Source organism: Onychomys torridus, chromosome 5 (genome assembly GCF_903995425.1).
Source record: "Onychomys torridus chromosome 5, mOncTor1.1, whole genome shotgun sequence".
Lineage (NCBI taxonomy): Eukaryota > Metazoa > Chordata > Mammalia > Rodentia > Cricetidae > Onychomys > Onychomys torridus.
This window is the reverse complement of record NC_050447.1, coordinates 84,819,675-84,834,844: the sequence shown is the minus strand read 5'-3', so window position 1 is coordinate 84,834,844 and position 15,170 is coordinate 84,819,675. Positions and strand designations below refer to the sequence as shown.

At 43.1% G+C, this 15,170-nt stretch overlaps 1 protein-coding gene across 1 annotated transcript in view; it reads right to left on the bottom strand.

The window, feature by feature from the left end:
• LOC118584605 overlaps positions 1–15,170 on the bottom strand; it is a 36,071-nt gene that overhangs the window by 7,566 nt on the left and 13,335 nt on the right. The window contains exons 5-7 of the mRNA XM_036188881.1: positions 12,931–13,142; positions 5,789–5,999; positions 5,163–5,275 (exon numbers count right to left, since the gene is read on the bottom strand). Of these exons, the coding sequence (XP_036044774.1) occupies positions 5,163–5,275; positions 5,789–5,999; positions 12,931–13,142 (536 nt within the window). The remainder of the gene's footprint in view (positions 1–5,162; positions 5,276–5,788; positions 6,000–12,930; positions 13,143–15,170) is intronic.

The following is a 15,170-nucleotide window of genomic DNA, read 5'->3' as shown; positions in this document are numbered from 1 at the left end:
TGGGGGCAGCAGAGATCCCAGAAAACACTTCGGTTTTGGTCTGGTAGGGGAAGCATGAGATTGTGTCATTCTTTGTGTTCAGGACATATATGAGCTTTTGTACATATGGCCCCATACACAGTTCAGCCTTCTGTGTCTACAAGCTCTCTGACCGAGGTCAACTGCAGACTGAAAACACTTGAGAGAAACACATCTGTATTGACATCTACACCCCTTTCTTCTATTTCCCTACACCACACAGAATTACAGTTAAGTGTCTTTTTTAGAAAAATAGACTTGAAGATTCTTTAAAAGTTTTTTTTAATATTATATTTATTGTTTGAGGACACACATGTGTGGAAGTCAGAGGATGACTTCCAGGACTCAATTCTCTCTTTTTCCTAGTGGCTTCTGGAGATAGAACTTAGGTCCTCTAGCTCCCACATTGACAGGTAATCCATCCCCAGACCATCACCTCAGGCCCACACTCACACCAAACCAACAAATACAGATATAGAGTACCATCCCCAAAGAAGAAACTTAGAAAAATCCAAGACACGTCTATTCCACAAGTTGTCAATCCTGTAATAATGGACTCCAATGAGAACAGCCTGGGAGAACTTTCAGATAAAAGAATTATTATAACCATGTCCAAACAACTCAAGGAAGATATGAACACACTCCAAGAAATAAAAGCAAAGAAATGAATGAAATGCAGATGCCAAGGCAAACACAAAATAGAATTAAGCAGAGAACTGCTGGAGAACCCAAACTAAAATGACGCTGGAAATGAAAAACTCAATAAGCCAAAGAAGACTTCAGTGGAAAGCCTCACCAGCAAAATGGAACCTGTAGAAAATTGGAAAGCAGTGGGAAGAAAAGGTTAAAAAAAAATGGAGCACTCAATAAATGTAATTCTCCACACGCATGGACTCATGGACAGAAATCACATGATCATATCAATGGATGCTGAGAAAAGTCTTTGACAAAATACAGCAGCCCTTCATGATACCCTGAAAAGAATGAGGATTGAGAGAACATGGCAACATAATAAAGGCTAAGTATGGCAAACCAATAGCCACAATCATAGGGAATGGAGAAAATCTTGAAGCACCCCACAGAACAAGACAAGGCTGTGGGTTCAACAGTGCCTGGAATCTTAGCTTGAGTAACAGGACAAGGGAAGGTAATAAGAGGGACACACATAGGAAAGGAAATTGTCAAGGTATTCCTGTTTGTAGATGACATGATTCTACACATGACAGACCCCAAAGACCCCACCAGGAAACTCCTAGAGCTACACTTTCAGCATTGTGACAGGTTACAAAATTAACATCCCAAAACTGGAGAGATGGCCCAGTGGTTGAGAGCACTGCCTGCCTTCTAAAGGACCTGGGTTCAATTCTCAGCACCCACAGGTCCCAGGGAATCCAATGCCCTCTTCTGGCCTCCAAGGACAGCAGGCACCCATGTGATGCACAGGCATACAAGCAGAGAGAGGAGGAAGTGGGAGAATACTCTTGAACTCATTGGAACAGGGATGCACTTTCTGAACAGGGCTCCAATAATGCAGGCATTCATATCAACAATAAATGGAACCCTGTGAAACCAAAAACTCCTGTATAGCAAAGAACACTATCAGCCAAGTGAAGAGGCAGCCTATAGAGTGGGGGAACTATTTATCAGCTTTGCAGAATATACAAAGAATATTAAAAAAAAAAAAAACCCTGAACACCTAGAAAACAAACAACCCAATTAAAAACAGCACGAAACCATCAACAACAGAAAGCTGATGCAAACAATTGAGCTAGGGGCCAAGTGAGTGAGACTGAAAGACTATGGGGATGTTTGAAGTTGAACTCAATGCATTTTGCATTATGATATGGCTATAAGTCTATGAGGGTCAGAGAGTAGAATGAGGTAGTCTGAATGAGAGTGGCCCCCATAGGCTCATATATTTGAATGCTTAGTCACCAGGGAGTAGCACTATTTGAGAAGGATTAGTAGGTGTGGCATTGTTGGAAGAAGTTTTTCACTTCATGCTAGCACCCCCACCTTCTGTCTGTCTCCATCTTCTCTCTCTCTCTCTCTCTCTCTCTCTCTCTCTCTCTCTCTCTCTCCTTGCCTCTGCCCCCACATGCAGATTCTAGATGTAGCTCTCACCTAGTACTCCAGCACAAAGCATGCCACCATGCTCCCTGCCGTAATAATAATGAACTAAGCAAGCCCCTAATTAAATGTTTTCCTTTATAAGGGTTGCCTTGATCACGGTGTCTCTTCACAGGGATAGAACAGTAACTAAGATGTAGAATGAACACAGAGATTTTAAAGAAGAAATACAAATGGCTGAGAAACATACCTTACATGTTAAGTATCTCTAGTTATCAGGGAAATGAACATTAAAAACTAATGTGAGATTTCATCTTACCTAATTCAGAAAGGCTAAGTTTTTGGTTTTTGTTTTAAAAAAAAATAGAAGAGAAAAACAATAAATGCTGGCATGAATGTGGGGAAGGAAAACAATCACTCACTGAAGGTGAAAGTGTAAACTTGTACAGCCATTATGGAAATCAAGGTGGATATTCTTCAAAATGCTAGAAATGATCCTGAGCATAGTCCCAAAAGACCCTATATCCTAGTACAGAGATAAATGCTCATCCATGTTCATTTCTGCTCCATGTACAATAGCTAGAACATGAAAAAGGCCTAGATGCCCATCAACTCATGAGTGGATAATGAAAACGTGGTCCCTATACACAATGGAATTTTATTCAGCTATAAAGAAAAATCAAAAGTTTGGGGAAATGGATGGAACTGGAAATAATCATTCTGAATGAGGTGACCCAGACCCAGAAAGACTGATGCTGCATGTTCTGTCTTATACATGGATGCTAGCTTTGACTCTGTAGATACATGTGTTTAAATTGGGAGTGTCCACAGAAGGCAGGAAACTAGTCAAGGGCTTTGGATTTGTGGATCTCAAGGGAAGAGGAATAGAGTATACATACCATGAAGCAGAGAAAGGGGTAATGGAATAGGAAAGTTAAATGGAGTTGGGGATGGGAGGGCAGTGTAGAGGAGGGAATGCTGGGAGAGATAACTAAACTGTAGGCCCTTGAAAATGACAAATGAAAATCTGTCACCATAGAAACTTCATAAAATATATGCATATACATAAATATAAGGAATTTAAATGGAGTTACACTGTAAAGAGGAAACAATGCCCCTCCCAGATACCATAGACTATCTATAGAATAAAACCCATTGCCAGGTATGGGTTACCTCTTTTTGAAGTGTTGACCAGTGGGGTACCATAGACTTCCTCCAAACACTACAGATGCTTGCCATTGCTCTTAGTTACTCTCCAGAACCTTATAGAAAAACCTATTGCTGGAGACACCACCTACTTGTTTCATGCATGGTTCATGGAGAAATCTACCTGAAAAAGTCTATGCATGCTACCAGAAGTAGTCAACAGTCTTACCCAGCCATGACTCCTAAGAGCTACAGTAATGACTGGTCATGAAATGTCCACTGGTCATGAAACGTCCTCTGGTGCAACAGTTAAATCCTACACCACAAGACTGAGCTCATGTCTACTATTGTTAACTGGTCCCAAATCTACGCCTGGCTAGGTCATAGGCCCTAAGGGAAAACTTAGTACTATTAATGTGCTAAATGGACATAGTGACACAATCAATTTCCTCTACATTCTTATCTTCATACCCATAGATGAATGTGTCTCTCAACCCTCATCAGAGAAACTTCTTTTGCAGTAGATGGTGATTAATACAGTGACCAAGATGCAAAGCATAAGGGACTGTGAGTGCTCAACTTTAACTGAGACATATATACCACATTCTCTCCTTTCCAAGGCTTGGGGACCACCTCGGAAGAGAAAGAGGAAAGATTGCAAGAACCATAGTAGTGGATATCTGCATGCAGCAAAACAGTGTTGTCTGGACACAACAGGACTGCTGCACACGTGAACTCAAAGCAGCAGTGACAACATGCACAAGACCTGCACATGATCAAGCCAGTCAAAGACCCAGCAAAAACAGAAGGGGCTGTCCTAGGTAGTGTTCCTATCGTCGTGATGAAACACCATGACCAAAAAGCAAGTTGGAGAGGAAAGCGTTTACTGGGCTTACACTTCCACATCACAGTCCATCATAGAAGGAAGCCAGGATAGGAGCAGGGCAGGAACCTGGAGGCAGGAGCTGATGAGGAGGCCATGGAGGGGTGCTGATTATTGGTTTGTTCCCCATGGCTTGCTTGGCTGCTTTCTTACAGAGCCCAAGACCACCAGCCAAGGCATGGCTCCACTCACAAGGGCTGGGCCCTCCCCCATCAATCCCTAATCAAGAAAATGGCCTGCAAGTTTGCCTACAGCCTGATCTTCTGGAGGAATTTTCTTAATGGAGGTTTTCTCCTCTCAGATGACTTTATGTGTCAAGCTGGCATAAAACTCTCTAGCACAGGGGCTCACAGACTTCCACCCCTAGATGAGGAGCTATTGGCAATTAATGGCTGCTGGGGGAAGAAGAAACAGTTTTCTTTAAGAATGCAGTTCTTGAAAAGCTAGCCATATTCCAGTAGATGGTCTTACACCCATCCTCATATAAGCATCACAAAGAGACTTGACATGTCTAAAATAAAGTACATGAAGTGTGGAGGAAGATGTGATGGAGGAGGCACAGGGAGACGATGGAAGGAGAGACATGGAGGTGGATCTGATCAAAACATATTATGTGTATATATGATACCTTCAACAATAAAAGTTTTAATAATAAAAATCTTTTTGTGTGATATAATTGTAGTATATGTTCCCGCTTTTTGTACTAATTATTGATAATGAAAATCCATGTGAAACAAACTTGACCCTCTTTTCTTTTGAATCAAGTTGTTATTAGTATAAAATAAAGGAAATGGATGATAAAATCCGCAGAAATAAAAATTCAAGGTAGATGAGGAAGAATGTAGTTGGCATTATTCTTACTGTTTTTTAAAATCATTAAAGTGTAAATGTAAGATTTTGACATTCAAAAAGGTTTAGGATGCACACTGGGTACCTGAAGTCCATGGTAGAGTGCTGTACTTTCAGTATGAATTTGTGGAGAGATTTTCATACAATTATAGTCAGGTCAAACAACGGTTGAAGAACTTGAAACACAGGAGCTTACCCAGTTAGCTCTTTCTCTAATAATGCTGTCCTCCTTGCTTCTCGGCGCAAAGCATGGAGCAGAGAATGCACTGAGCTGACCAGTTTCCTCCTTGCTTTTTCCTGATCCTCAGACTTTAGAAAGAAATTAGTAGAAAGTTTTTTTTTTTTTTTTTTTTTTTTTTTTTTTTTAATAAGAAGACTTGCACGTCTTTGTTAAAACACGTCAGGACTCCTATAACCCCACTCACACCTATTTCTAACCCCTACTGTAAGGGTAGAGTTTAAGAAGCCAATCTGTGTCTATCTGTTTACAAGTATTAACACAAACGATGAGCAGTATCTACTGAAAATGGAGCTTAGGGCAAGTTTGTTGTTGTTGTTGTTTGTTTTTACTTTTATTCTTTGATCATACATTACATCCCAACTGCAGTTTCCCCTCCCTCCACTCCTCCCAACCTCTCCCCCTAGACCAACTCCTCCTCTGAATTTTTTTAGTTATAAATTTCCTCTTTTCCTTATGAACATTATTGTGACCTTGTCTTACTAAGCAGAAGTCAACTAAATAAAATCAGTAGTTCACCCAAATTAAGCACTAAGTGATGCCAGGACATTAAAAGTCAAAGGAAGAATGATTACTCAACTCACCCAGCTCCTAGGATTTCCCGTGAATTCACAGCTGCCTTTTGGGCTTTGAGAGGTGTGGGGTGCAGTTCCTTGTGACTTCATTCTGCTGCTTGTTAGATTTGCCACTTGAGGGCGCTTGGGGTGAGGTCCTACAAGAGTCACCATTGCAGAGTTGTTCGGCCTCATCCCTTCCTCAAGATTTGCTCTCAACCCCTTTGGACACTTGCAAGTCCTGCACAGATTGGAAAACGTAAACACTGAATGTGTCTCGTGCTCCCTCAAATGACTGCAGGGTTCTTACACAGCTTGCTTCTTAGAGAACGATGACATCAGAGTAGAATGGTACATTAACACTGAAACTGAGACAGGACACCGACTGCATACAATTATTGGCTTAGGATTGTTCTCAAGACACACCGCTATGCATAGAAGCATATTGCTGTAACCTTGGCACTTAGAAAGTAGATACAGGAGGCAAGACTGGACTACTGAGTTCCCGACCAGCCTCATCCACAGAGTGAGACCTTGTCTCAAAAGACAAGCAAACAAAAACCAGTATGTCTATTTCTACGGACATGCTGAACCAACTAGTGAATCAAACAGTATAGGATGAAGAAAAATCACCATCAACAATATGTGGCTTAACAGTTAAAATTGTTTTAATGCGCCTCTGAAGATTTATATTTCTAAAGGGTAACTCTGCAAGATAATGGCATACTTAGTAATTATAATAATTCCATTGCATATGAACATATTTAAATATCATGTTGTACTTCTAAAATACATACAACTAATAAAAGTTAAGAATACATGAGGCAGGTGTGGTGGCACAATGCCTTTAATCCCAGTACTTGGAAGGAAGAGGCAAGAGGATCTCCAAGAGTTCTGAGACAGCCTGGTCTACAAAGAGAGTTCCAGAACAGCCAGGGCTGTTACACAAAAAACTTTCTTTCAAAAAAAAATTTTTTTTAAAGGAAATATGTCCATTAGACATATCATCCATATAAAAAGTGAATCAAGAAACAGGAATTAAATGATATCATAGGTGAAATGGACCTAAGAGATATTTATAGCACATTCCACCCAAACACCAAATTATAGACATTTTTCTTAGTAACTCATGGAACTTCCTCTAAAAATAAGTCATATATTAAGACATAAAACAAGTCTCAACAAATACAGGAAAACTGAAACAATGTCGAACTTTCTACCTGATCATGATGACATAGAGCCAAATCAATAGCTGGGGAAACTACAGAAAATATGCAAACTCATGTAGCAACACACTATTGAATTGTGAGTGGGTCTTTGAAGAAACTGAGAAGAAAAAAATTTAAATCCTAGAATTAAATGAAAATGGAAACAATGTACCCAGACCTGTGGAACACAATGAAGGCAGTCTTCTTAAGAAGGATGCTTACAGCTCTAAATGCCTACATTTCAAAACTCAAAGATCTTAAGAGACAAACATTAAGGAACTAGAGAAAGAATAAACCAATCCCCAGAGCATCAGACTGATGGAAATAACCAAGATCAGGACAGAAATTAGTGAAGTAGAAATGAACCAAAAACAATAAAAAGAATCAATGAAACAAAGACTTGTGTCTGTGAAAAGATAAACAAAATTAATAAATCTTTAACCAAGTTAACCAAAAGATACAAAGAAAATTCAATATAATATAATTATATGTGAAAAAGGAGAGATTGCAATAGACACAGAGGAAATTCAGAGGATCATGAGAATGTAGTTTAAATTTTTTATAGCCCACTAACTTGGAAAAATCTGGAAGAACTGAGTGAATTTCTAGATGTATTTGACCTACCACAATTAAACCAAGATAAAGCAAATAATTTTAAAAGATACAAAACTACAAATGAGATAGAAGCAGTAATTAAAATCTCCCACGCAGGAAAGGGAAATGGATGAGATCTTCATGAGTGAACTGGGAGTGAGGGGGTGGGCAACAGAGGGGAGGGGATGGGGGATGAGAACAAAAGGGAAGAGGATGGTCGAGCTGGAACAGGGATGGAGTGGGAGAGCAATGAAAGAGATACCTTGATAGAGGGAGACATCATGGGGCTAGGGGAAAACAGGGTGCCAGGGAAGTTCTCAGGAATCCACAAGAATGACCCAGCCTAGACTACTAACAATAGTGGAAAGGGTGATACTGGCTTATCCCAGTAATCAGATCAGTGAATACCTGTGGGAGCCTATCTGGGAGATCAGCTCCCACATTTTACCCCAGGGTGCTCTTGAGAAATGAGAGATAAGAGATAGTAGACAGAAGGACAGAGGGGAGAGAAACAGATACAAACACAGGATAGCCTCGGGAGGGCCTGGATCATATCCGCTGGCCCCTCTGTCTCTTCTAAAGGGCTATTTATAGGAATGCCAAGGGGTGGAGCAAAAGACCTCCTGCTAGCTCAGCAAGTGTAGACCCTTCCAACACCTAGAAACCATGTACATGGTCAAGCAATCCTCTAATGCAACTCTGCTGAGTAAAGCAAGCTCAGATCTCACTAGGAAACCTTTGTGGGCCTCCTCAAATACCCTAACTGCCATCATAGAGCCTTCATCCAGTAACTGATAGAAGCAGGTGGAGAGATCCACAGCCAAGCACCAGGCTGAGCTCCAGAAGTCCAGCTGAAGAGATGGAAGAAGAAGGGCATCAAGATCATGATGGGGAAACCTACAGAGTCAACCAAACCAAGCTAGTGGGAACTCAGAAACTTTAGACCAACAGCTGAGGAGCCTCCACGGGACTGGACTAGGCCCTTTGCATAATTGAGACAGTTGTGTAGTTTGATCTGCTTAAGGGGACCCTGGAAGTAGGACCAAGATCCATCCCTGGTGCATGAACTGGCTTTTTGGAGCCCAGTACCTATGGTGGGACACCTTGCACAGCCTTGATGCAGGGGGAGGGACTTGGACCTGACTCAACTGAATGTACCAGTCTCTGCTGACTCCCCATGATAGGCCTTACCTTTTTGGAGGAGGGCATGGAGGGTGGATTGAGGTGGAAGGCTGGGGTGAGGGGGGAGGAAGAGAGGGAAATCTGTGGTTGGTATGTAAAATGAATAAAAAATTTCTTAATAAAGAAAAAGTTAAATTAAAATAGTTGCAAGCCTAACCAAAAAATAATAATAATAATAATAATTCTCAAGCAGGCCTGAGCCAGCAGAGAACACAGATGGCTACCCCATTGCCCAGACTTCTTGGTTTCAGAGTAAGGGAAAGGATGAAGCCTGCACAATCGACCAAAATTAGCTGGGTCTGGTCTTCTCCTGGCCTGAGCCAGTGGAAGACAGAGATGCCCAACCCCCACCGCACTCACCTGCCCCAGACTTCTTGGTCACCATCATACCAAGCACTCTCTGAGGTTTCTAGGCCTGAGCACATGAGAAAAGAAAAGCAACAGCTTCACACCATGCCTTGTGGCTGGGGCAGGCAGGAATCCGCCAGACACCACCTGCGACCCAACCAAGAGCCCTGGTGCCGGGTGGTTGGGCACCACTATAGTGAGTAAGTGCAGGGTGGGGAAATGGAAAAGACAGAGGCGCAATGGTTCATGGGCCGGGGAGAGAGGCAGATCTGAAGAGGTGGGGGTGATTAGGAACAGGCCGATGTGAATGGCTTGCTAGCTACCTGGGTTCAAGGCGATGTCCAGACCTGGATTATTGCCAAGGTCCAGGTCTTTGTCTGAGGCCAAGGGGGCCTGTTGATGTCTGTGGCTCCTGTTGTCACTTCAGGCAGTGTGAAGGCCTGTGGTCTAGGCCATCACTTGGGGCCATGTTGGTGTCTGATGGCCATGTTGCTACAGAGGCCATGCCAATCTGGGTGGCTGTACTGCCTCCTGGGGCCATGGAGTCATCCAGGTGTCCATGGCTCCTACTGCAGTATCATCCAGGTGTCCATGGAGTCATCCAGAGTCCATGGCTCCTGTTACTACCAAGGGTTCTGGAGATGCCCAGGTTCTGGTCAGAGACCATGTTGGTGCCCTAGGGCCATGCTGCCACCAGGACCATGGTGATGTCTGGGCCCATGTTGCTGCCAAAGGCCATATCTAGGTCCATAGTCCTTCTGTAGCTTGGATCTATGATGATGTCCATGGTCCATGTTAGCACAGGGAGTCATTGGAACCATGATATGCTGAGCCACACCCACCCTTCACTGGCCCTGGGATAGCTGGTCCTGCCTCTCACCAGATACTGCAGTAGGAGAGATGGCCCCCAGGGAAAGATGGCCCTACCCATCACCACAGGCGTGCACCTCACCTGAGCAGCATACAAGAGCTGACCCTGTGGTTGGGGATGCAGGTGAGAAGACCCTGAGGGTATGTGAGCAGGAGAGCTGATCCCACCACCCCATCTGCCATGTGGTGGCATGGGTGAGAGAGAAAGATGCCCTTCACACACACACACACACACACACACACACACACACACACACACACACATGTACACACACACCTCCCAAGTAGGGCTGGAGAGAGAGGTCTAGTAGGCTTCACTCCAGGGATGCAGAGATGGTTCAACATATGTAAATCATTAAATAAAACTGACCACAAAAATATATCCAAGGACAGAAACTACATGATCATCTTATTAGGTGCATTAAAGGCCTTTCACAAAATCCAACACCCTTTATGATTAACCCTGGAGAGACAGGGATGGAAAAAATACATGCGAAAAAACAAAGGCTAAGTATGGCAAACCAATAACCACAATCCTAGGGAATGGAGAAAACCTGAAGCACTCCCACAGAGCAAGACAAGGCTGTGGGTTCAACAGTGCCTGGAATCTTAGCTCGAACAATAGGACAAGAGAAGGAAATAAGAGGGACACACACAGGAAAGGAAGCTGTCAGTATTCCTGTTTGCAGATGACATGATTCTACACATGACAGACCCCAAAGACCCCACCAGGAAACTCCTAGAGCTAGTGGACACTTTCAGCATTGTGGCAGGTTACAAAGTTCACACCAGTGGTTTTCCTACACACTGAAGACAAACAAGCTGAGAAAGAAATCAGGGAAACTATCCCATTCACACAAGCATTGAGAAATCAAAGCTGGTACTCCCAGGAAGCTTCCTCCCACCGGCTAGCTTTCATGGTACCAGAAGGTGCTATGCAGGTTGATTGGGAAGAAAAGTCATCACCTGTCTCACCCAGCTGTGAATCCTGCAAGCTACACTAATGATCAGCATGGGGTGGGGGGAGTGCCCATGGAGATAACAGTGGCATGAAGTACGGGGTAACCAACCACTTTCTGATTGGACATCAGGTCCGCTTCACAAGAGAAAAACGCACATGTGATGCTATGCGTCTGGTCAAGAACTGATGGTTGCGGAGCTCATAGGCACCAAGAAGTAAAACCCTTACTAGTATTTTGCCAAATGAACATAGTACAAAACTGCCCTCTAAATCTGTATAGATTAGTGCAACCCTCAGACCTCATTGGAGAATTATCTAAGTTCAGATATGTTAATGCAGAAACTTACAATTGGCCAAAGTACAGAGGATGAGTCAATGGAGTGCTGAGCCTTTATCATCCTCTCCCCACAGGGCTCAGAGACCATCTCAGAACAACTCAGAAAGACAAAGCGTAAGAGCCAGAGGTCAGAGAGGACTAAGGCAAACAGTGTCTTCTAGGCACAGCAGGATTGCTGCCTTCCTGAACTTGTAGCAGCCGGAACAAGACCAAGCCAGCACATCCCAGCATACGTGGGAGAGGGGTTTTCAAGGCCCCACACCAGAGGTGCTACTGACAGTTACGGCTCTGAGGGTGAATCAGTTTTCTCTAAGGCTGTGGCCCCTGGTAGGTGGACCAATCATCCAGCAGATGGCCCCAATCCCATGAGTACACGGGCAACAAAAGTTAGACTTGGTGGGTTACAATTTTGAGGAAGGAAAAAAAAAAAAGACAAGACACCCAGAAGCATTTGCTTCTGCCCTCTGTATGATGCTCCCATATGAAGAAATCAAGCCTCTTTCACTGAGGAGGAATTTAGAGTCTAAGGGAGGCCAAGATGCAGCTAAAATAAGAAACTGAAGCAGCCCAGGCAGGTACACCCTTATCAAGGTGTGGAGGTGGGGCTGCATTTTCTGTCCACCTTACACTCCTGCCCACACAGAACAAAGAATATTATTTTAAGGTGTGTTAACTTTTGTTTATGCTGCATTTGTTTAACTCTCTGAAGCTGTGTTACTGTGCCTGTCTAAAACACCTAATGGTCTCATAAAGAGCTGAACAGTCAACAGAGAGGCAGGAGAGAGGATAAGAGGGGCCGGCCGGCAGAGAGAATATATAGAAGGAGAAATCTGGGAGGACAAAAAATCGAGGAAGGAGAGAAGGAGGAGGACATCAGAGGCCAACCATCCAGCTACACAGCCAGCCACGGAGTAAGAGTAAGATTTATAGAAGTAAAAGAATGGGAAAAGGCCCGAGGCAAAAGGTAGATGGGATAAGTTAAGGAAAGTTGGCGAGAAACAAACCAAGGTAAGGCTGGGCATTTATAAGGAATAATAAGCCTTGTTTGTGATTTATTTAGGAACTGGGTGGCAGGCCCCCCAAAAGAGAAAAACAAAAAACAAAAAACAAAAACAACCAACAGCACCCTTCAGTTCAGGGTTGGTCTTTTTTGTATCCCAATAATGCAGTCCGGGAGAGAAAAATGCTGAAGGGTAGCAACTCTGCAGCCCCCTCTAGTGGTGATGTTGAACCACAGGCAAGTTAAATTACCAATGCCAGAATGTGCCCAGGAGTAGTGCCAGCAGCACTTGACAGCTTGGGTTTAGGTTATAATCCTCCAAAGGTCATTAAGCATTTAATATTTATATTTATGAAACACTGATAATCCAATCATAATAATAACTGTGGTAACTAGAGAATTTTCATAAACACTCGCCTAAAATCAGTAGATTAAATCAACTCGGTGAGAATACTAAGATGGAACATAGACGTATAACGAAGAATAGAGGAGTAAGAAGTGTCCTGGATTAACATTTCAAAGTCAGGTCATTTGCCAACGTGACTTCCCAGAGCCACAATATCTACTTAGCTTTCACAATCCACAAATCCAGGAACCTGGTTCACTGAGAATGAGCTTTAATGACCAGGCCTTGAGACTGGTTTCTCCTCAGCATGTCTCTCTCCCACTCACCTACTTGGAAGAAGTGAGAGTAAGGCGTTATTACTTCTGAGCTCTTTTAGATACAATTCCTTGTACTTTTCCACTTCCATCTTGTAAGAATCGCCTTGCATTCTCACTGCGGAGAGCTCAGATGCCAGCTCCGTCGGCTCCGCCTGACTCCCCATTTCGGCAGCAGCATCCTGCCTCCTCTTCCCTGGATCGCCCTTGGGTGCTGCCTCCACCTAAGACTCATCACAAAGGGGGATTTTTACAAATCAGAATCAAGTAGCTACTGTGAACTGTTGAATTGTTTTCAGTGTAGACTCATGACTCAGCAGCTATAAGTATGACAGAAATGAAATATACATTTTGAAAAGATGCACTCTGAAGAAAATAAAGTGACCAGCAAAAAGGATTAAGGGGATACAGGGAAGACAGTGGGATCTGGAGAAATAGCAATAACAGATAATGACATATGTATGTGAAAATGTCACAGGTTCTCTGAATGCTACTAAAAAATAACTCAATAAAGAAAACCAGTACTGGAGTTTAAAATACTTTTCTTCAATATCAACTGTATTAAATATGACTAATAAGTATCTGTGCTGCATTCTTTGCACATGCTGGCGCTCTCTCTCTCTCTCTCTCTCTCTCTCTCTCTCTCTCTCTGTGTGTGTGTGTGTGTGTGTGTGTGTGTGTGGTTTCTGTGGGTGTGGATTGCTATGCTTTGAAAACTGACCCTGGCACAAACTAGACGAACCGAGTTGCATCTTCAGCCATAAATTACCCTGTGTTAGCTCCTGTGTAATTTCATAGTTCCAAAAATAATAAAATAATCCAGAAATTTTTTAAAATTTATTTTTCTATTATCAGCTTGATACAGTATAAATTCTTATCCTAATAGTGAAATGTTTCATTGAGGCTTGCCCAGTAATTGAATAAAACCAAAACTTATTATAAGCCACAGTTATCGTAGGGTCCCCCCTGTGTAGAGAGCTGCGTGTAGCCGCACCCTAAAGATGGCTCTGGCTTCTACCCTCTGCCTTCCCGATGGCAAACACTCTTTAGGGTAAACAGCTCCTTATTTGGCTATGGCTGGATTCGTGTGCTGCTGGCATATGCGTGAACCTGTGGACAGTGCCCACGTGGCTGCTTGGGGTTGGCAGCCCAGCCCTACTTAGGTGCTGGGAGAGGCTTGCCCCGGAGAGAGAGAGAGAAAGACAATGCAATTAATCAAGGGCCTGATTAAACTGTGATAAGAAGGATCCCGGTGTTGCGTCATCCTTGCTGGTCAAGGCGGGCGCGACACCCCTGCTATATAGCCTCCCTGTTTCTGTGGGTTGCAGTCTATCAATCCAGAAATTTTAATCACAAACACTGCAACCTGCTGAGCCCACCAGGCTCCAACTCATGGTCACAAATGGCCCTAATTAATCTTACAGAGTCATAAAACAAATGGATATACAGAAATGTGAGAAGGAGATTTGTAGGGAGGGGAAAGAGTGGATGGGGAGAGAGTTGAGGGTCAGAGTGGTCATTATGCAATATACATGTGAGAAATTACAAAAATAATTTTAGAAAATTAAAAATTAAAAAAAAAAAAAACAAGCTAAGTGTGGTATATACCTTGGGACAAAAGAAAGATGGAAACCACAGGGGTTTCAGGGATGATGATAGCAGATGCTGGCTGGTGCATCAGGAGATTGACTAGAAGGGCTTGGAGACTGACTAAGGGATGATCTTGCTACACAGCACTGAGAGCAAATCCACATGCAAGCTGAGCTGAAGAGAGATGATTGAGCGAAGAGCCTGGATTTGCTGAGTCCAATACCTGTTTCTTGTTTGTCCTCCCACGTGTCAACTGGCACACAAAGCTAAAATAAATGGCTTCTGAGATAACACTCAATCCAGGGAACACAGGGTCTAAAGATGACACCGTGATGGTGACTGTAAAACCGCTCATAGCTAAATCCTAAGGATTTAGAGTGTTCCTTAATCCAAGACAGGTTCTGGGGTTTCAGAATTCTCACGGCAATGTTCTAGAACCACTTCCTAGGAAGCCCAAGAGGCAAAGTTCACCTCTAAAGGATCTGCAGAGGTAGCTTTTCAAGTTGCACAGAACCTGATGATTTCCATGGGACAAAGTTCTTAAAAGAACCAGCTTAGCAAGCATACCGCCTGCTGGTCTAGGTTGAGAGAAACCCAGAAAAATAAGAGAGGGCTTTGGGTGTTGGGAGTTCTCCATGTCAGGAGTTGGCCGAGAAAAGAAC